The 22,157-nt window shown below is 53.8% G+C and overlaps 1 protein-coding gene across 1 annotated transcript; it reads left to right on the top strand.

Annotated features, from left to right (window-relative positions):
- Positions 1 to 9,456: 9,456 nt before the first annotated feature.
- Positions 9,457 to 20,112, top strand: PTGES (prostaglandin E synthase). The gene is made up of 3 exons (XM_072778288.1): positions 9,457 to 9,724; positions 13,547 to 13,629; positions 19,546 to 20,112. The coding sequence occupies exons 1-3, from the start codon at positions 9,596 to 9,598 to the stop codon at positions 19,793 to 19,795; spliced, it is 462 nt and encodes a 153-aa protein (XP_072634389.1). The 5' UTR covers positions 9,457 to 9,595; the 3' UTR covers positions 19,796 to 20,112.
- The last annotated feature ends 2,045 nt before the right edge of the window (positions 20,113 to 22,157 follow it).

The following is a 22,157-nucleotide window of genomic DNA, read 5'->3' as shown; positions in this document are numbered from 1 at the left end:
GACACAGCTCTTTGGGGGACACTATTCAGTACACTACAAGCCTGTTACTTGGTCTTTGGCAGAGGCCAGACTGCAGAGGGTGTGGGCCTCCCAACTGTGTGGTCCTGAGTTTGATCCCTCCACTCATGACCTCTTTACTATGGTTGCTTCCTCTCCCAAGAGGCTCAGGCATCTGCTCTGAAAACTGGAGGTAAGGGCGTTATGAGGACCGACCCCACCGTGTTGGTGTGAGACCAGTTATTAGTTGTGTGACTGGGTGCGTTACTCAACTGCCCCATATCTCAGCTTCCTCATCTGTGAAGGGGGAAGAATCATCATACCTACCTCAACTGGATGTTGAAGATTGTTATCATTTCCCAGAAACATCGTGTGTGTTATATAAGTCTTTCTTTCTTCCTTCCTTTCCTTTCTTCTTTCTTTCTTTCTTTCTTTCTTTCTTTCTTTCTTTCTTTCTTTCTTTCATTTTTTCCTTCCCTCCTTTCTTCCTCTTTACTTTTTTTTGGTCAAGTCACCTCTACCTACAACGTGGATCTCAAACTCATGATGCTAAGATCAAGAGTCACATGTTCCACCAACTGAGCTAGCAGGTGCCCACGTACAAGTGTTGTTTAAAAAAAATAAAAATAAAAAAGTACTGCATGTTGCCTGAATCTTGGGAAGCTGCTATTGTTCACGTTGTTATTTATGATAAAATGTTGGCATCTATTATATTAGACAGAGGTGATGAAAAGTTCTATCAAGCTTTGATGTTATTCTTTCTCTGGCTTTGAATCAGACATGCCTTCCTTACTCATCTCATGTTGAGTGACCCTGAGCTCAGAATCAGGGCCAGCTCATGTAGTCACACAGGGTCCCATGTGCCCAATTTAATGCTCCACTGTCAGCAGCTTGAAATTCCCAATAACTTTTGAACAAGGGGTTTTGCATTTTCATTTAGCATGGGGCCCCACAAATGATGTAGCCAGACCTGCTTGGCGGCACAGCTTGTCCTGTGCTTGTAGCAAGGAGGAGTCTCCGCAAGGGGTGGTGCTCCCCCTCTGGCCTGCCCATGGCCCATGGCACACAGGGTCATGGCCCCTCTTAGAGGGACTTTTACAAACTAGGTCACGGGGGCTGGGAAAACATGGGGTCCAAGGACGAGCTGATTGGGATGGCATTTGTTTTGCCTGGAAGAGGGGATTTAGGGTCAACCTGGCGGTGTCTTCCAATTTCTAAGGGCTGGGGGGGGATCCCTGGGTGGCGCAGCGGTTTGGCGCCTGCCTTTGGCCCAGGGCGCGATCCTGGAGACCCGGGATCGAATCCCACATCAGGCTCCCGGTGCATGGAGCCTGCTTCTCCCTCTGCCTATGTCTCTGCCTCTCTCTCTCTCTCTCTCTGTGACTATCATAAAAAAAAAAAAAAATCTAAAGGCTGTGGGGAGGAGAAGCGAGCATGCATGTCCTCTGTGGCCCCAAAGGGCAGCTCCAGCTCAGCATGAGTAAAAAGTTCTTTCTGCACAGGAGTTGTGCAAGAAAGGGAATAGCTGACTTGACTTCAAACCTCAACTCTGCCTGGGAGTGAGGAGCCCAGGCTCTGGCTGCAAACAGCTCCACCTCTGCCCAGATCTGTGACCTTAGGTCAAGTCATTCACAGTCCCAAGCCCATTTTTCTACCTATAACAGTGTCTTGATAAGGCTCCATGATACAGGGTGATGATGCTGAAGATAAAATAAGGTGAATTTATACATAAACCACATAAACGTGGGACGCCTGGGTGGCTCAGCAGTTGAGCGTCTCTTTGGCTTAGGGTGTGATCCTGGGGTCCTGGGATCGAGTCCCACATCGGGCTCCCTTCGAGGAGCCTGCTTATCCTCCCTCTGCCTATATCTCTTCCTCTCTCATTCTCTTTCTCTGTCTCTCATGAATAAATAAGTAAAATCTTGAAAAAAAAAAAAGCACATAAATGTGACTACCTCCATGATAGCTGCCTGCTGTTGTTCTTGTTGTTACTGTTTGTGGTTATTACTGTAAAGTAGTGAGTCTCCTAGATTGGCAGGGTTCAAGTTGAGATGGACCATCGTGGGGCTGCAAGCACACCCCTTGCCCCCTTAACCATCTCAGCATCTGGCATATTTGGATGATTAGCTTAAAAACCCGCAATCATAAACTCCTTTTTTTGTGACAAAGACCCAACGGAAAGACGGTGGTGCTTCTGGGGGAACTGAGGAAGTTTGGAGTTGAGGAGCAGGAGGGCTCCCATCCTTCCTGCACTTGAAAGCCCCGTCCAGCTGAAAGTCCCCTGAGCCAGGACTGGCTGAACTGTGATCCCAGGAATGCAAAGCTCCCCTCCTGGGGTCTCCTAGGAAATGGGTTCCTTCTGTGTCCAGAGCCGGACGCTGGTAATGCCCCGGGAAAGCATCCGGGGGCAATGTGCGTGTGTACACTGGCAGCCTGGGCCTGGGAAGCTCTTGGCTCTCCCTGACCCCAAGCCTCTTGCCTCTCGAGCCACACTCAGAGGACTGCAGCTTCTCTGGAAATGTCTTGGCAGGGATTTGTGCTGAGACAAACATTTCTCTCATCTCTCGTCCCCCACCCGCCTCTCCTGTCAGCTCTGTGCTGTCCCCAAAAAGCATCCAGGAAATGCTCCTGCCTGACCGCAGCTCTGCGCATCAGTAACAGGATCTGAGGCCTGGGGTCAGGGAGCAGGGAGCAGCAGATGGGCTCCGTCAAGGGCTGTGCTAGCTCAAAGCACGGAAGAGCCACAGTGTGTTTCTCCCTGCTGGGACAGGAGGAGGGTGGCCCAGGAATTCACAGCATCTCAGGCACACATTCAGGTGGCCCATCTTTCAACAGATACTTAGGAAGCACAGCCCCGTGCAGACACCTCACCAGGCGCCATACACACAGCTGTGAATAAGTCAGGGGCCCAGTTTTTCTTTTCTCTTTCTTTTCGACATAAGAGTAAGCATTTTAAAGTGTATCAGTTTAGTGGCACCAAGTGCATTTACACTGTTGTGCAACCATCAGCATCATTGCTAGAACTTTCTTGTCTTCCCAAAAGAAAGCCTCAGCCCCATATGCCTTAAATCGTCACTCGCATTCCCCCTCCACCTTCACGCTGGCAACCACCGATCTGCTTTCTGCCTCTATGGATTTGCCCATCCTGGACATTTCTTATAAGTAGAATCACATGTTAAGCAGCCTTTTGTGTCTGGTGCCTTAGCTTGATGTTTCCCAGGCTCATCCACGTTGTAGCATGTGGTGATAGTAGGTGCTTCTGAAGGCTGAACGATGTTCTACTGGGTGGCTCAGTGTTCTACTGTGTGGCTGGCCAGGCTTTCCTCACCACTGGGCTTTCCAGCTGAGCAACCTTGTTATTCCTCACTCCCAAGAGGAGAAGAGCTCCTTGGGAGTTTTCTGACTCGGGGAAGAATACTGAGAGTAGAAGAACTTTATGTTACACATAAAAGATTGCTGCCTCTTGAGTGCTTACCACATACCAGTTCCCCCAGGCTGGAGTCCACAGCCCCACAACTAGAACAGCACCGCCTCTGTGACAAGAACATCCACCTGGATCAAAACCCAGCTGTGGGCCCCAAGGTGAGTCCAATCACCCACCTAGGCCTTGGGCCCCATATCTGAAAAATGGGTCCAAGAGCCTTATCTCGCTCAGGAGGATTAAATACGATGGCATCTGTGATTAGGCCAGTGCTGAGTGTGAGAGCATTGCCCAGCGATCCTGTGACCAAATGACCCCCATCTTAAACAAGATGTCCTTGTTTAAGTGTCCTTAAACAAGATGACACCATCTCCCAAGGCAATCTTGGCGGTCTCAGGAATGGGATTAGGGGCCAGGCGGAGCTTGAGAGCCCAGGGAAGCGGCCTGGTACATATAGCCTCTAGTGTTCACCGTTTATCCTTGTCAGTAAATGTCAGCTACTATGTTTCTGCCCTGCTGGGTGAGAGATTTTGCATGTAACTGAGCTCAATCTGAAATTGCATTTTCTTTCCGGCACTACTGACTGGGCACCAGAGGCGGGTTATGTTGTTCTGGTCCCAGCCTGCCTGGCAGCTTGTCCCACTCAAGAGACACAGAGGCCTCTTCCCTGGCTCTGTGCCTGTCAGGAGAGGGAGCCAGGCTCCCCCAGGCATTCCAGGAAGTAGGCGGGCAGGAGCAGGACCCAAAAACAAACTCAGGAGCTTTTTACTTATCTTGGTCTGGACTCTTTCGGTTACAAAGAAAGGAATTCTAACCAAAGGAGCTTAATTCAATTCAACAAATTACAGTTGGGCCTCTATGTCAGGCATGAGACCCATGCTTGTGGTTTATTGGCAAACAAAGCCAATCCTCCTGCCCTAGGAAAGCCAGGTGTTAGACAGTAAGGACAATACATGAATTATATGGGGTGTCATTGAGTGAAATGAGCTATGGAAAGTAAAGGGAAAGCAGGGGCATGGAAGTGGCAGCCAAGGTGCTGCGGGTGGGGTGAGGGTGCACCGGAGAGCATGAAGGTGGTCAAAGGGGCTGGAGGGGCTGACATCTGAGCAAATATTTGAAGGTGAGGTGTCTACACAGCAAATACCCAGGGTGGGGAGGGAATTCCAGGCACAGGCACCAGCCAGAGTGAAGGCCCAGTCAAGGCCAGTGTCTGGCATGCATGAGGTCCAGCAAGGACAGTGCAGTGAGGCTAAGTGAGCGGAGAAGGAATCCAGGGAGAACCAGATGGAGACCAGATGGGATGGGGCCACGGGCCATCATCCAAACTTTGGCTTTTCTTCAGAGCGAGATGGGAGCCACTACAGTTTGGAGCCAAGAACAAGCGTGATTTGACTGATGTTTTGTTTAAGCAAAGAAGGAAATTCCTAGACTCCCAGGCCCCGGGGTGAGTCAGAGGTTGGGGCCTTGCTGCCTCCAGGACACAGGCTCCCGGCGCGCAGGGAGCAGGAAACCAAGAGCCACAAGCAGCTCCAGGAGACCACGGCCCCGGGGCTCAGTCCTGGAGCCAATCGGGGTCTGAGGGCCGCGTCGCCATATAAACTCCTGGGGAAAGTCTCTGATTGGCTCTGCTCGGACCAATCACAGTAGCCCGATGTCAGGGACTTTGTGATTGGCTCCCCGTGTCACGTGGCCACCCCTCCCAAGAAAAGGCGTCCTCTGATTGGCTGTGCCACTTAGCATTACAGGCAATGGGGGTCCGGTTCCTGAAAGGAAAGTTGCGATTTCCCAGAAGAAGGTAGGAGGGAGAGGTGAGCTGGCCGCGCAAAACAACAGCCCTCCGCGGGGTTGCTGCTCCTGGACTCCGGGGGGGGGGGGGGGGGGGAATATCTGCCCCCGCAGGGGCTGCGCCGCAGGAAGCGCGCTGACCCGTGTTTGCACCGCACCCCTTCCGCACCCCGCAGGCCGCGTTTCCCAAACGCCCCTTCTCCAGGGTGAGAAGCGGTGGAAGCCGCGCTGACCGCAGTAGGGATCCGACTTCCGAGGTCACTCACTGCAGCCACAGTCACTTTCTTTGATCGCTGCATTTCCCCATCCCTGGCTGGAGAAAGCCCCAGCACCGCTCAGCCGGGTCAGGAACCGGTGGCCGAGGTGGGGCCACTTCCCTTCTCTCTGAAGCTGCTCTGAAGTCCCAGACAGCCCGAGAGCTGGGCCTCTGATGCTCAGGAAATGCCGGGCAGGGTGAGCTGGAAGAAGCGGCTGCTCTTTGCTCGGGGGTTATAGCCCACCACCAGAGAACTCCTGTGGGGGTTGTTGTGCGACAACACAGGAAAGGCACAACTTGTGCAGATACATCGGAGCGAATCTTTACAGTCACCTGCATGACCACCACCCAGGGGTGGTAGGAACACCTTTTGTTGTTGTTGTTGTTAAGATTTTATTTATTTATTCATGAGAGACACAGAGGCAGAGACACAGGCAGAGGGAGAAGCAGGCTCCATGCAGGGAGCCTGATGTGGACGCGATCCGGGACTCCGGGATCACACCCTGAGCTGAAGGCAGGCGCTCAACCACTGAGCCACCCAGGCGTCCCACATATGAACACCTTTCTGACACCCCAGGTGTCTCCTCCTGGGCAGCCCTGGAGCTTCTCTTACCATCACTGTTGTATTTTCCTGGAGCCCCAAGACCAGGGCCAGGCCAGCACTCCCATCCCCACCCAGTGCTTCGCTGGCCCACCCTGCATGTCAGGGGCACTTCTCTTAGGGGCAAAGAACCTAACCGGAGCTCAGAGAGAAGTACCTGCCCCCCCATTCACCCCATCACCACCAAAAACAACAGCAGGGGGTTCCACTGGCTGACAGAGGCTTTAGGGAAATTCTTGCTAGAGATCAGAGGGCTGTCCTCACTGCCAGGCCCTGGCTTAGTTGGTTCATTCCAGCCTACGACGAGGAAAAGATTCCTACCATGAAGTCATGCTTATCAGTCAGAAGGGCTTCCCCACAAGGTCCCTCTGACTTTTGCTCCAGGTAAGGGTGGGTAATAATCCACTCTGCCCACACTGGTTTTTCCTAGCCTCTGCTGGTGATGTTTCCATCGTGTTTCAGAAGACCAAGCAGGGCAGAGCCTGCTGCCTAGTCCGGGAAAGGGTGAACACCCCTTTTGGGCCATGTCTGGTCCACGATTCTGGGGGTGGTGCAGCCACCAGACCCCAACCCCACAACTGAAGTTTTTGAAAGGGCAGACAGCCATCTCCGGTGGTTTTCCCCATCCAGAGACAAGATGGATAGGCATCCTCTGTTCTCAGAAACGTCAGCAGGGAGCAAGCTTGCACGATTTCTTCAAACATACAGGCAGGGCTAAAACCTAATTCAGGACACCCGATAGTTTCTAGGTCCCGTCCCTGATCATGACCTATCATTTATCTTGCGGAGCTGGGACAACCCTGGGCTGGCAGCCCATGTTCCAGAAACATGGGTGTAGATTTACAAGCACATCTTTTATCCAGATAATGGAAGGCTGGGCTCAGAGCAAACAGACAAGCAATCTTCCCTCACTCCACTCCCTACCCCAGCAGCAAGGACTAGGGTTTCCAAGAGCCTCCCTCCTGGCAACCCAAGCATTATCCCCATTTTGAGGAAGAGGAAACTGAGGCTCAGAAACTCATACAGATGGGGGCTTACTCTGTGCCAGTTGCTTAATACCTAAACATGACTCCCTTCAGTTCTCTCAACTGCTGTGCAGAGTGACAATCAGCGGTGTGTTACAGCCGAAAACAAGTGTTCAAAGAAGGAACCTGCTTGCCCGGCGCCACAGCCACCAAGGGCTGGCTCTGGGATTGAGCGTCAGCTGAGTCTGGCTCGAGAGCCCATGGAGGGGTCTCTGCCCTGTGGCCAGTCCTTCTCTGCTGCTGCCTTGGACCCAGCCCAAACTGATATTTCCATCCCTCTGGACAGGCCCAAGGGTGAAGAAGATACTGGAGACTGAATTCTCCCTCTTCCCCACCGCCCTAGGGCACCCCCCCCAGCAAAGCAAGTGATGCTGGGAAAACAAAAGGGACAAGATTCCTGCCTTTTCGGAGGTCCTGCTGCAAACGCAGGAAAAAGGGGTGGAGGGGTGGGGGACACAGTAAGGTGAGGATTTTGAAGCCAGAGTTTCAAAGATTTTAGGGCACAGACTGTTGGCGTTTTTTGTTGAAGAGCCGATGGATCTTTTGGGAAGTTCCTGTAAGTAATAAAACCATTTGCCCGGGAGTCTCCCAGAAAAGTACAGGGATTCTTCATTTCATTGCGCTTTGCTTTATTGCACTCTGCAGATACTGTGGGTTTGGAGTTGGTTTGGTTTTGTTTCTTTCTTTCTTTCTTTTTTGGTTTTGTTTCTTTCTTCTTTTTTTTTTAAGAAATTGAAGGTTTGTGGCAACCCTATGTTGAGCAAGCCTGTCAGCCCCACTTTTCCAATAGCATTTGCTCACTTTGTGTCTCTGCTGCATTTTGGTAATCCTAACAATATTTCAAACCTTTTTATTATTATTATATTTGTTATGGTGATCTGCGCTCAGTGATGATGACTCAGTGGAAGCTGGCATGATGGTTAGCATTATATAGAAATAAAGCAGTTTTAAATAAGGGTATGTGCCCTATTTTCTTTTTTTTTTTTTAAAGATTTTATTTATTTATTCATGAGAGACAGAGAGAGAGAGAGAGTCAGAGACACAGGCAGAGGGAGAAGCAGGCTCCCTGCAGGGATCTCGATGCAGGACTTGATCCCAGGACTCCAGGATCACACCCCCGGCTAAGGCAGGCACCAAACCGCTGAGCCACCCAGGCGTCCCTGTGCCCTATTTACTAGAAGTACTGTTCTCACACACTTACCAGATTACAGTGCAGTAGTAAACATAACTTTTACACGTGCTGGGAAACCAAAAAAATTCATTTGAGCCGTTTTATTGTAATACTCCCTTTATCACCATGGTTGAGAATGGAACCCGCAACATCTCCAAGGGATGGCTGCCCAGAGATGCTACAGAACAAAGGAGAATGGTGTGCTAGTTTCTCATAGCGACTGTAAAAAATTACCACACATGTCATGGCTTTAAACAACAGTATTTTACAGTTCTGGAGACCAGCAGTCCCAAACCAATTTTAGTGAGCCAAAACATCAAGGTATCCCAAGGCTGATTCCTTCTGGAAGCTTTCAGGGGAAATTTGTTTCCTGGTCTTTTCCAGTTTCTAGAGGTCGCCTGCATCCTTTGGGTCATGGCCTGCCCCCTTTATCTTAGAAGTTAGCAGTATGGCATTCTTCTCTCCGCTCTGACCTCAGTTTCTGTCTTTTCATCTGTTCTCTCGACTGCCTCTCTCTCTCTCGGAGGACTCTTGTGATTTTTTATTTTATTTTATTTATTTATGAGAGACAGAGAGAGAAGTAGAGACACAGACAGAGGGCGAAGCAGGCTCCATGCAGGGAGCCTGACGTGGGACTTGATCCCCGGACTCCAGGATCATGACCTGGACTGAAGTCGGCGCTAAACCGCTGAGCCATCCGGGCTGCCCAGGACTCTTGTGATTGAATTGAATTCACCCACGTCTCGAGATCCTAACATAATCCCATCTGCAAAGTCCCTGTTGTCATGTATGGGAACATAATCACAGATTCCAGGGACTGTAGACATCTTTGGGGTGCCATTAGGCAACGCACTACAAAAAGGCAAAGTCACATCAAGGTATCTATGGCTGTGGTTCAAATGTCCAGGCTGAGAGTGGGGACAGATGGCTCAGTTCTCATGCCCACCACCTGCCCTGACCCTCTGGGAAGCACACACAGATCAGCAACAACTGCCACCTGGGGAGCTCCTGCCAGATGTCCAGCTTTGTCACACCCCCAGAAGGCAGGCACTGCTATACACCCCCATTTTACAGATGAGGAAACAGAAAATCTTTAAGATTTGGCCCCCCGGAGAGGGTAGTCTGGGGGCGGAGCCTGGATCGGGGCCACCTCTCAGCCCTCTGCTTCTCCCAGCATCTGGGGACAGAAGCTGCCTCTGCCTTGAGAGTGGGCGGGGGCTGAGTGCAGACAAGCCTCCTCCCGGTTCTCCCCGCCTCCTCCACCTCCCCACCTCCTGGAGACTGAGCCACACGCCTGCTGCTCCGCCGTCTCTCCCAGAGCTCCCGCCTGCGCATCGACATGCCTCCCCCTGTCCTGGCGCTGGTGAGTGGCCAGGCGCTCCCAGCCTTCCTGCTCTGCAGCACACTGCTGGTCATCAAGATGTACGTGGTGGCTGTCATCACCGGCCAAGTGAGGCTTCGGAAGAAGGTATGCCGCCCCGGAGTCCCGAGCCCCACCTCCCCACGTGGAGGCTCTCTGGCTGCCCTGCTGGGAAGGTGTGGGGATGGGGAGCTTGGCCACCGTGTGTTCAGGGCCAGGGTGTGAGGGCCGGGGGGACCCAGGTGCCTCTTCCAGTCCTGTGAGATGGCCGGGCCCACACCTTCTTGTCCTCTGTTCCAAGGAGCATTTACTCACTGCTGTGCCACCAGGTAAGTACTGGCATGGTGAGTGCTGCTGTGTCTCAAAGAGAAGCAGGTCCCTGAGTGTGGAGTGAGACAGGACGAAGCCTCCATCCAACCTGGAAGCTTCTCAGCACAGGAGATCTGATATTTGGTTATTTGGGTGGAGTGGGAACTAATGACACAGGAGCTGAGAAACCTTTCTTTAAAAGTGGAAATTCCCAACTCAGTGGCAAGGCTGCGTACAAAGCCACCGCAGCCTCCAGAGGCCGGGTCTCGCCAGGCTCCGTTGGAATTTTTTTCTTTTTAAAAAGATTTTATCTATTTATTTGAGAGAGAAAGAGAGAGCACGAGCCGAGGGAGGGGCAGAGGGAGAAGCAGACTCCCTGCTGAGCAGGGAGCCAGCCCAGGGCTCCAGCCCAGGATCCTAGGATCATGACCTGAGCCAAGTCAGATGCTTAGCCCTCAACTGACTGATCCACCCAGGCACCCCTCCACTGGAATTTTCAAGGAGGAATTTCTCCCACTAATCCAAATCCCAGAGCCAAAACAATAAAGAGGTTGAGATTTGAGCCGGGGTGAGCCGGTGGGCGGGACGACCCATTCAGAACAACTCGGCTCGCATTGGACAGCCCGAGCCCAAGAAGTTTCAGGCCAAGCTGGCCAGCAGTCCCATTATTCAATAGAGGAATCGTTTCCAGAAGCTGTGCCCCTTTGTCCAGTTCAAAAGCAAAGCAAGGCTAGCTAGCTCTGGGGGGTGGACACCGGGGAGCCCGGATCTTACTGGGAAGTCAGACTCAGCCCATGGCACAGGTGCAGGCAGGGTTCAAGGCAGAGCAGCTCCGTGGGGGAAATTATGCCCAGAGGCAGAGGCACAGGCACAAGGATGGCCTCTGCCCTCCCCCTGCCTTGATCCATCCTGGGTGTGGGATACAGGCACCCACCAGGCACCCAGCAGGGACAGCTGCATTCACCCACTGAGTCCTTCCTTGGAGCTGAGCGTTTAATCCACACCCTGATTCTGGGGGAGGAGGGGGGGAAATTACTTCACCTTGTTTTCAGGTGAGGACCCTGGGCTGAGAGGAGACTCTACCTGTGGAGGCCACAGAGCAGAGGTTGAAGTAGGGGTGGGGGGCAGTGTCTGGCTCCATAAACTTGGGGGCATAGAGTTCTCAGCACAAGCTGCAGGGGCCAAGAGCTTCCTTTTCATTGTGAATTCAGGGATTGTAAGGGACGACTTGAGACTGCCTTTCCCCAGTGTCCTGGGGAGGAGCAGAGAGAAACCTTCCCAGCCCCTAGGCTGTCCCCTGAGGCTCCTTACTATCTGAGAACTTCCCTCCCGTTTCTGCTAAGGAGTCACCCTGCAGGGAGATGATGGATGTGGGCCTCTGGCTCCTCCGCCCACCAGTTTGGACTGAGGGCGGGAGCTCAGTTTCCTCATCTGGAAACAGGGTAGTCATGGTAGAGCCAGAAGTCAGCACCTGGCACACAACAAATGCTCCACCAAAGTTCTCATGACTTATTAACAACTGGAATTCAGGGACACCCGGGTGGCTCAGTGGTTGAGCGTCTGCCTTCAGCTCAGGTCGTGATCCCGGAGTCCCGGGATCCAGTCCCGCGTCCAGTTCCTTGCCTGAAGCCTGCTTCTCCCTCTGCCTGTCTCTGCCTCTCTCTGTGTGTCTCTCATGAATAAATCAATAAAATCTTAAGACAACAACAACAACAAAAACTGGAATTCAGTTGAAGGCAGCAGCCACAGCTCACTCAGGGGGGTACACTGAGGCCAGCCAGCCTCTCTACACCCCCGGCCCAGTTAGAGGGAGCTCTCCAGCTTCTGACAGCAGGGGCTTGGATTCCAGTCCTGCCTTTAGGAGTGAGCAACCCCAGAACCCTGAACTTCAAAAGCAGGTCCCTGCTAAACGCTAGGATCCTTGGAAGGAAACCATGGCTGGATGGAGCCATCCAAATTGGCGAGTCCCTGACCAAAAGGCCAGTGGAGAGGACTTCTGGGTGTGGGGGTTCGGATCCTGGCCATGACAGGCCTCAGGCATGGGCCCGTTCAGCTCTGGGGTGGGGCAGGGGCAGCCCCACCGGGTGGGACAGATCAGCGCCTTGGGGACAGAGGTCACCAGGGCTCCAGAGTCCGAGGCAGCAGGATTTGCCCTGTTGGATGGGTGCTTGAGAAAGCCTGCTGCTGAGATTCGGGGTGGCTGTGGAGTTGGGGGGCTGGCCTGCCAGAGGCACGTGGGTGCGGGGTGTGGGCCTCCAACGACTTAAGTTTCACCTTAAGTCCCTCCTGCCCACAGACCATTCATGGAACCCCCGCCTAGTGCCAAGCGTCGTGCAAAGGCCTCTCCAGTTCTCTCCTTTACTCTTCACGTAGGAAAGGACCTCCATTGAATCCAGAGTTCACAGATGAGGGAGCTGAAGCTCAGGCGGTTGAGCACCTGATTCTTGATTTTTGGCTCAGGTCATGACCTCAGGGTCATGAGATGGAGCCCCATGTTGGGCTCTGTGCTCACGGGGGAGTCTGCTTGGGATCCTCTCCCTCTCCCCCGCCCCATCTCTCCTCCCATCTCTTTCCCCCCTCACCCTACGCCCCCAGCCCCCATGCATACACACATATATGAACTCTCTCTCTCTCTCAAATGAATGAATCTTTAAAACAAATGTGCAGCTAGTCAGTAAAGAACTGGGGTTCCCTGCCCTTGACTATCAAACACTCTCATTGCTGTTACTTCAAAGTCCACATTTTTAAGAGTGCCTCCAGGACCCCAGCAACTTCATCTTGGGCCTTGCTCTCTATACTCCAGCCACACTGGTTTTCTGTCCTTCACACATGTCTATCTTCTGACCCTAGGGCCTTTGTATGTGCTATTCTGTATATCTTCAATGCTATTTCTCCAACCCTGCCTTCATCTGGTTAATGTTGGATCCTTCAAAGCTTGGCCACAGAAGTCTTCTCTGACCCCCAGACGTGGTCAGGTCTCCTGTGAACATCCTCAAGGCCAAGCTTGTCTTCTCTCTTTGGTTTTTTTTTTTTTTTTTTTTTAAATAAGAGTCAGGTTTTCTTTTTCTTTTTCTTTTTTTTTTTTTTTTTAAAGGTCTTCTCTTTTTGAACACTCACCACCTGGTCTTCCCCGGTTCATAGGCAATTTCCCAATACACGGAGGCCTCCAGTGTTCATAGGCAATTTCCCAAGAGCAGGGGCAGGAGGGCCTTTGCTTTAGTCTGTTCTGGCTGCTATAACAGCAGACCGTGGACGGCGGGGGCTTACAAACAGATTTATTTCTCATGGTCCCAGAGTCTGGGAAGTCTGAGTCCAAGGTCCCAGCAGATTTGGAGTCTGGTTGAGGGCTCCCTTCTGGGTTCACAGGATGGCCATCTTCTCACTGTGTCCTCCAGTGGCAGAGGGGCAAGGGAGCTTTCGGGGGGGTGGGGATGTCTCTTAATGGGCACTGAACCCATCTGCGAGGGCTCTACCCCCAAGGCCCAATCACCCCACCTCCTTGGAGTTTACCTTTCAACATATGAATTTGCGGAGCATATGCATTCAGTCCACAGCAGCCTCGTTCATGACAAGTGCCAGCACCTGGAGCTCAAACAGTAATTCTTGGCTGATACGTTCCAGGCTTTTGCCAACCCTGAGGACGCCCTGAGACACGGAGGCCTCCAGTATTGCCGGAGTGACCAGGATGTGGATCGCTGCCTCAGGCAAGTACTGATGGGGCTCCATCTGGCCTGTTCTGGGCCGTGGGGCTGGGGACACCCAGAGGACCCAGGTCTTCTGCCTTCCTGAGCCCCTCAGACAGTGCTGATTTACTCATGGATTTAATAACTAATTAATTGTGGAAAAGTAATACATGCTCATGACTCAGGAGCCCAGAGTTGGAGAAGGATGCTCAGTGAGAACTCAGTCCCCACCTCCCCTCTGACCTCCAGGCCCCACCCAGCTCTACCCTCTGGGGGGCAAACACAGGGCGTCTCTGCATCTTCTCAGGGACTCATTCTGCTTCCTTTTTACCCCCAAAGGGTAACCTTCACCCACTGGTCCATTCACAGGGGGTGTTCCCCATCAGCTCACAGCAGGGTCTCACCTACTGGGTCAGCGCTGTCAGACTTAGGCCATTACCCTGCCGAAGGGATGGTTCTTAGCTGTCTGGCCTGTTCCCCTCCAATGGGCATTAAGGCCGTTCTCAGGCTTTCTCTGTGGTGAAAGTCGATTTGTGCACCATTCAGCAATATTTCTTCCCGCTTAAATGCATCCTGCGGTTTTGTTCACACATACACACTAAGGCAGTGCGAGGGCTTTTGAGGCACTGTTCATAACAGAGCAAGTGTTTGGCAGTTTGCTGCAGTTCATACCAGTGGGCTAGAGAGTGAGGCGGCAGCGTTTCCAGGGGAGAGGGACCAGCATCGGAGCTGGGGGGAGAAGTGGGAGGCTGGGAGGCTGTCCAGGAGGGAGGCAGGAGGCGAACAGTCTGATAATTCTCAGTGTATTCCCATGCATCACGGGCAGATGGGTGGGACGCTGTGCTATGAATAATAGAGATTCTTTTATTGAAAGAGAGTGGGGTGTGTTTTTTTTTTCTTTGCGTTTTCTTGGCCATTGAAAATAATATACATACCTGTGGTTGTTAAACATTACAGAAATGTGTAAAGTAAATGTGGGAAGTAAAATTCTTTGCTGTTCCACCCTTTTTCTTTTCTTTCTTTTCTTTTTTTTTTAAAGATTTTATTTATTTGAGAGAGAGAGAGCACGAGCAGAGCCAGGGGCAGGGGGAGAGGCAGACCCTGTGCTTAGAAGGGAGCCTGATGCGGGGCTTGATCTCAGGACCCTGGAATCTGAGTTGAAGGCAGACACTAAACTAACTGAGCTATCCAGGCGCCTCGTGTTCCATCCTTTCTAATAAAACTCCAGTGTGTAGTTCTTCATATGAGGTTCATCCATCCATCCATCCATTCGTCCATCCGTCCATCCAACGTGCAATGAGCACTTAATGCAAGGCACTGTGCCAAGTGCTGGTTGTACATTAGTGACCAAAGCCTTACCCCTACATGAAGCCATACTGGTGACCCTTATCTCACCCTCGCCCTGGTTGGCTTGACTCTCCTGGGCAGTGGAGAAAGGCATGAGTTGAGGCAGCAGGCTGCCTACTGTGGGGTACACCCAGCTTCTCCCAGGGTTCGCGGATTCTGTGCAGCAAGCTTACTTGTGGCACAGAGCGGTTACAGGAACTTACAGGACCTTTAGTTTCTTTTTAGCGACTGTAACCAACAGACCCACATGGTGCCCAGATGTTTCCACCCACCCAATGCAATTTTTCCTTCTGATCCAAATGACCCACTCTCCATAAGAGTGATGCTCAAATGGCTGGAATTTCAATTCAGCACTTTTCTGAATTTTCAATTCAGCACTCTTATCAAATAACATTTTATATCCTTTCGGCAAGTGTCTATTGGTGGGGGGAACCTGCTGCACAGGTATTGGGGACTCATCAGCCCAGACCTGGAGGTTCCTGGTCCCCTGGCAGTCCCCTGGCACTCCTCCTCCTCCCCCTCCTCCTGACTTCACATAACATCATGGCACCTCCAAGGTGCAGAGCTCAGAACATCACACATCCCATCATCCACTGCCGGAGAAGCTGGAACCTGAGGAGGACTTGCCCTAGAAGCAAGCTGGTTAAATATTAGCCCAGAGTGTGTGATGCAGTCCATTCTTCTTCTGCACAGACAGGAAAGCCCTTAGGCCTTGGTCTTTGGAGGATAAATTTGCCTTGCAGATTAGCAACACCGCTGGAGCAGAAACTCTGGGAGAAGTCAGAACCAGGTTTCAAGGGAAACGATGAAATCCAGCATCTTCCATGATCGCTCTCTGAGTTCCCTGGTGACATGGATTCAGGCCAAATCCTGAGCCTAGGTGTATGAAAGTGCAGTGAGGAAGTACCTGAGTGGCCCCAAAGAAGGAAGACACACACCTGACTCATGCTTTGCAAAGTTTCCACCTAAATTTGGAGCGTGCAGCCTTAATCCTTAATCTGACTGAACCAGTTTGTCAGGAGATTGGGCCCTAAACCACAACCCTAGAAGGCCCCTAGACATCATCCATCCAGCAGGTTCATTTTGTGGATGGTGACCTGAGGCCCAGGAACAGACTGCAGGCTCCTGCCAGGCCTTCCTTTCTCCTGCTCCCTAAGGGACTTTCATTCACCTGGCCAAGGCGCCCCGGGGGCGGGGGGGGGAGGGGGGAGGCCGGCAAGGGTGGAATGAGCCTTAACAGTCACGTCCAGGACAAGGCTGGCAAGGGCAACAAGGGGGATGAGGAGGATGAGGAGGATGGCAAGTTAATCAGGCACACAGCCCCCTGGGGGCAGCAGTGTTCCAAGCACTTCGTAGACATGTCCCCAGGAGGGGCTGGCCCAGGCCGTCTGACCCCTTGGCTCTGCAGGAATGAGACTTTAGGGACACCTGGGTGGCTCAGTGGTTGAGCGTCTGCCTTTGGCCCAGGGCGTGATCCTGGAGTCCCCGGATCGGATCAAGTCCCACATCAGGCTCCCGCATGGAGCCTGCTTCTCCCTCTGCCTGTGTCTCTGCCTCTCTCTCTCTGTGTCTCTCACGGATGGATGGAAAAAATCTTTAAAAAAATAAAATAAAAAAGAATGAGACTGTACTCTACTTGTTACCTGCCTTTGAGATTGAGCAACCGTGAGGCCTGCATTTAACCGCATGGCTGTGTGGGCGGCAGGGGGACCGGGGAAGAGGACAGACCGCAGTGGCCCCTGCCAGCTGCCTGGGGGTACCCGCAGGTCTCCCTCTCTCCACCCGTCACCTGCACCCCTGCAGCGGGTGTGTTGCAACATCTGGAGAGGGGGAGAGGCGGCCTGGTGCTGCGGGAGGCCCAGCAAGTCCAGTCTAGCAGGGACTGGCTTTGGGTGACTTTTACGTTAAAAAGTGGTTATTATTGGAATGACACGTTTTGCTGAGGCGTCTCTCCTGTACGTGACTCCCTCCATGTCTGCCAGTGTATATCCAGGCCCCCAGGGAAGGGAAGTATTTTCTTGCCTCACTTTTGGTTTCCCCACAGCCTCCTGCCCTTGGCACCACTTGTGGCTTCGTGGGGGCCTCCGTCTGTGGTTGGAGACCTACCCGAGGGAGGAGGGACATGTGTGCCAGCCTGGGACACTGAGAGTCAGAGCCTCAGGGCTATCTCAGCCTCATGGCCACCTCTCCTCCCTCACTGGTGACCCTTGCGCCCTTGGGTCCCCGGAGCTAGGAGGTGGGCTCAGCACCACTGCTTGGTTTTCTGCGAGGGGGGTGGGGGGGTGGGCGGGGGATATTCATTTCCTGGCCTCTCTGTTCTGCCCTGAAGAGTGGGGATGCCCCTCACCTGCCATGAACCTGGCTCATCTTACCCTCCTCTCCACCCTGCTCCCCCTCATCTGCTCTGGAGTTTGGCCCATGTTTCTCTCTCTCTCTCTCTCTCTTTTTAGATTTTATTTATTTATTCAAGAGACACAGGCAGAGGGAGAAGCAGGCTCCATGCAGGGAGCCCGATGTGGCACTTGATCCCGGGACCCTGGGATCATGCCCTGAGCTGAAGGCAGACACTCAACCGCTGAGCCACCCAGGGGTCCTTGGCCCATGACTCTCTTAACAGCGTTCTAAAAACTGACTCACTGTCTTAGAACAGGTTTTCCAAAAGTGTCTCTAATAGTGTATTGGGGTATGCCGGGGTACAAAGCCCCATTTCCTTCAGGAAGAGCCGTTTTAGGGGAGCTCCTGCTGTCCCCTCCCCCAGTCAGACCACACAAGTAAGGTAAGGGACCTGCTTGCCCAGGGAGCTGGGGTGGCCCCCGGCCTAGCCTCCCCGTCTAGTTCTTTCCTGTGGCCAGGGCAGGGACGGGCAAGCAGCAGCCTTCCCCCGAGCTGGGCGAGATGTGCCCTGCTGCAGACTTGCTCTCCCCGGGGCTGGCTCCCACAGTGGAGACTCAGGAGAAACTAGGGCTCCGGTAGGCTCCAAGACAGGACAGACGCCAACTATGTCCTGAGTCTGACCTGAGGAAGATCCAGACCCCCTGGGATTATGGAAGCTTCTATATAGTACCCAGGCTCCAGTACCCCACTCACAAGACCTCTCTCCTGCCCTCATCCTGCCTTGCTCCCTCTCATTCCACCACTCTCCAGACGCTTGGGTCACTGTGTGCCCTGAACAGCTTATGCTCATCCCCACCTCGAGGCCTTTGTGCTTGCCAATCTCATTCCCTGGAAGTTCTTCCCTTGTCGGGGCAACCTGTGGATGACTCCTTATCCAGGCTTTAGGGCAAATGTCTTGCTTGGACCACACCTACCGCAGTCTTGGGGCTGAGACCCCAGCAGCATTGGGCTGCCTCTGAGGAATGCCTCCTCCTGCCCTGCCCTGCCCTGCCCGGCCCAGGTCAGCCCTTGCCCCAGGCTCTCCTTGCAAGTGGGAGGGAAGGCCCAGGTCAGCCCTTGCCCCAGGCTCTCCTTGCAAGTGGGAGGGAAGGACTCTGCAGCAGGCCCAGCACCTGGGAGCTGTGGGGCTGGGCCTGGCCTGCTGGCACCGTATTGGTGAAATGCCTTCCAGCTGGAAGGACCTGAAGAAAGTGCTCTGGTTCCAGCAGAGTCCCCAGGCCTCAGTACACATGGCCTGTCCTTGGGGGAGGTCACAGCCCCAGAGCCCACTTCTTGTTTATCCTCCAACGAACCATCTATGGCCTCAATCGCTGGCTCAGCCTCTAATTTATGGGACTTGACCTTCCCCACCTCTTCCCAAGGAAACTGCCTATTAGCAGGAGTCATGGAAAATGTGAACCTAACTCTTTGCAGAAGTGGATGAGTTTTCTTTCTTGGTCATTTATTTATGGCGGGGTTATGCACAGCCCTCCCACTCCGCCCCCCACCCTGCACCCCCCACCACCACACATACTCACACGCTTGATCATTTTAAACAAAATTAAAAAAACAACAACAACAGGGATAGCATGATGAAAGGAAGAGCTTCACCAACGATCAGCGGTGGGTCAGCTCCAGCGAGTGGAAGTAGCTCTGTTATGGTCCCCGAAAGGGGAAGGAGGGTTTGCTGGTATTCAGGGGCAGAATAGAACAATCAGGCAAGTGTTTCAGATGCATGCTCTTAGGCTCTAGCCCATGCCACTCAGGAGTGCCCAGGCACCTGCATTCAGGAGGGTGGCCTCAGAGAAGCCCTGCCTGGCGGTAAAGGGCACAGGCTCAAGTCGGACTCCACCCAGCTCTCAAACCCTCAGAGCCCCACTTTTCCCACCTGGTGTCCAAGGCCAGAGGGGAAGACGGTGGGGAGTGGGGGGGGGGGGGCAAGTCCTGGAGAGCTTCCTAAGGAAATAAGGAAACCCCAGCCTGCTGCCTGTCCTGGCTCCTAGCCTGTAAGCGGGGCTTCATCCCTCAGCTGTGGCAGGTGCCAGCTTGGAGCTGCTGTCCCTCCTGCCTCCGTGGTATCTCTTTGTCCTGGCCGTGAAAGGACTTGGCATGCTGAGATGATCCCGGTGGTGCGAGGCCTCTCAGGGCAGGGGGCTGCAGCCCCCATGATGTTATCAATGCCGACACCTGACTGACCATGTGCTCTTGCCTTCCCAGAGCCCACCGGAATGACATGGAGACCATCTACCCCTTCCTGTTCCTGGGCTTCGTTTACTCCTTCCTGGGGCCTGACCCTTTCATCGCCCAGATGCACTTCCTCGTCTTCTTCCTGGGCCGCATGGTGCACACCGTGGCCTACCTGGGGAAGCTGCGGGCACCCACCCGCTCCCTGGCCTACACCGTGGCCCAGCTCCCCTGTGCCTCCATGGCCCTGCAGATCGTCTGGGAAGCAGCCTGCCACCTGTGACCTGCAGCTGACACCGCCTCGGCCACCAGACCACTGGCCATGAGCCGCTGTGACTGTACCTGGGGGACTGGGCATCCCTTCAAGATTGTGATAGGCTCCCAGGACCTGGCTTCTTGGCAGCGTGCTGAACACAGGATCCCGGGCACCGCAGGCCTGCGTGTGTTGGCATGAACGTATGCACATGTATGTGTGCGTGCTCCTTGGATTTCCGGGTGAAGTGGCTGATTGGACCACGTAGAGATGTCAGGATTGCTAGAAAATCCTTCCACTCAAATACCAGAGCATTAAAAACCACATTCTTTCTTTGTTGCTAAGAATCGGAGGAGACTCAGTCCAGGTTCCTAAACCAGACGACCATCCAGATCCAGGGCTATGATAAATGCAAATGTCTAAGAGCCACCCCAGAGATTCCAGTTTAGCTAGTTCAGAGCAGGCCCTGGGCATCCACATTTTTACAAAAGCTCCCCCCGTGTCCCACTGATGGCCAGGCCTGGGAGCCACTGCTGCCAGGTCCCTCCAGAAGCAGGGCCCAGGATAGGGTGGTGGGAGTTTAGCAAGGTGAGGGTAGGGTTATGTTCCTCTGTGTCTGGTTGACCCCCCTTCGGCTCAGTCCTCATCCTTCCCGGGATCATCTTCTAGGTGCAGATGCCCATAGGAGGGGCCCCCAGTACAGTTGGCTTCTCTTTCTGAGGAGTCAGTGTCCCCTAAAGGCTTGTCAAGCTAGGACATTGGGCCTTGAAACACTAACAACTTAAAGGAAATTTCCAGCTCCTTTAGTAACTACAAGGTTTGAAAACCCACAAATGAGCACCCCCGTGGGGAGTCTGTGAGTGTGTCTCCCATACTCTTGTTCTGAGATATATGCGGCTTTCGTCATTAAAAGGAGTCTGTCCAGCTCGGCCCACCACCGTAGGACATCCCGGCTGCCTGTTCCTGGGGTCCACCCCCCAAGTTGGTAATTTTCGCTGGATAGTTTTGTTGGTATGTGTGTGGGGGCCAAACTGACAGGACACCGTCTCTGGCAAACACACAAACACACCCTGACTGGGTGTGTTGAGCTGTGCAGCAATAAGCTGCTCTGACACCTGACCCCTCCTGCCTCCTGTGAGTAAAATGGTCTATCAACTCAGTTTTCACAGATGAGGACACTGAGGGGCGGACCTGAAGCACAGGGCCAGCCGTGGATCCAGCCTGTTGGGCTCCCACGCCCTGCTGTGGCTGCTGTCCCCCATGGCCTCCGTCCCCCTACTTTCCTCCCCAGGGCTGCCCCCTTTCCCCAGGATCTGGGAAGCCCCCGGGCGTGTCTCCCCACAGGCTGCAGCCCCTGGACTGCCCTGGTGGGTTGATGGGCCTGCTGGGTGGGGGCCTCATGGGGGCTCAGGGGACCCTGAGCCACTAGCCCCGCGCTCCAAGCTCCGCGCTCCGAGCCGAGCCAGGAATGGATGACACTCCCCCCTGGTGGCGAGACGGGCCTCTAGTCTCCACTGCGGCTGCGGAGCCTGCTGTTTGCTAAGCCCTGGCTCACTTGATCCTTAAATCCCCCATCCCTGGAGAGGGGCATCTCTGTGTTTTGCTGAGGGAAGGAAGGCTCGAGGGGCGGAGAGCAGTCACGCCCAAGCCCAAGGTCCCTGAGCTGGGATATGGTTTAGGCCAGAGGAGCAGACCTAGGATGTATTTTTATGTTGTAATATTTTCTTTCCTGGGGAAAGGGGCTGAGGGGGCACAGCGCCTAACTCGGAGCCACCCGGCACCACAGAAACCTTGTGAACATGGGACCGGTGTGAAGGGGTTGGCCCGTGGAGCCCCTGTGCAACACCATTCATCTCTGGAATCCCCCTAGATGTTGGGGGAGGCAGCTGCAATGTGTGTGGGGGCAGCAGGACAACAGACAGTGACAATCCCAAGTGCCAGCACCCTAATGGGGGGAGATGGAGCAGTGGGAGCACCAGGGAAGTGGACGAGAGGTGGAGGGTGGAGGGGTGTGGGGATGGAGGGAAGGTGGGAGGATGAAGGGGAAATGAGGAGGTGAGAATGAGGGAAGGTGAGGGGTGGAGGGGAGATGAAGGGGGTGGGGACATGCAGGGAATGGGGCTGAAGGGGTCGGCAGCAGTGGGGCTCCCCTGAGGCTTTGGGGCCATGTTGGGGACATTGGAGGGGGGATCAGCGTAGCTGGGTTTGTGTCCTAAGAGCATCTCTGAGAAAGCTGGCAAAGTGGGGTTGAGAGCCAGGCAGGGGCCCTTGCTCCCTGGGTGCCGCGGACAGTACCCTGCTCGCCCAGGAGAGGCAGGTGTGAGCAGAGAGCAGGGAGGGGCCAGCCCCGAGCGCTGTCGGGGGGGCAGAGGGCAGGAGCTGCAGGGTTTTT

The sequence above is a fragment of the Canis lupus genome, chromosome 16 (assembly GCF_048164855.1).
Source record: "Canis lupus baileyi chromosome 16, mCanLup2.hap1, whole genome shotgun sequence".
Taxonomy (NCBI): domain Eukaryota; kingdom Metazoa; phylum Chordata; class Mammalia; order Carnivora; family Canidae; genus Canis; species Canis lupus.
The sequence above is the reverse complement of the archived record's forward strand: the minus strand, read 5'-3'. Positions and strand labels throughout refer to the sequence as shown.

What these genes read in the sequence shown, in the direction of transcription:
- PTGES (XM_072778288.1), top strand. Translation starts at nt 9,596, where the DNA reads ATGCCTCCCCCTGTCCTGGCGCTGGTGAGTGGCCAGGCGCTCCCAGCC. An exon ending in AAGTGAGGCTTCGGAAGAAG is followed by an intron (nt 9,725 to 13,546) that starts GTATGCCGCCCC and finishes GATACGTTCCAG; the next exon opens with GCTTTTGCCAACCCTGAGGA. An exon ending in GATGTGGATCGCTGCCTCAG is followed by an intron (nt 13,630 to 19,545) that starts GCAAGTACTGAT and finishes TTGCCTTCCCAG; the next exon opens with AGCCCACCGGAATGACATGG.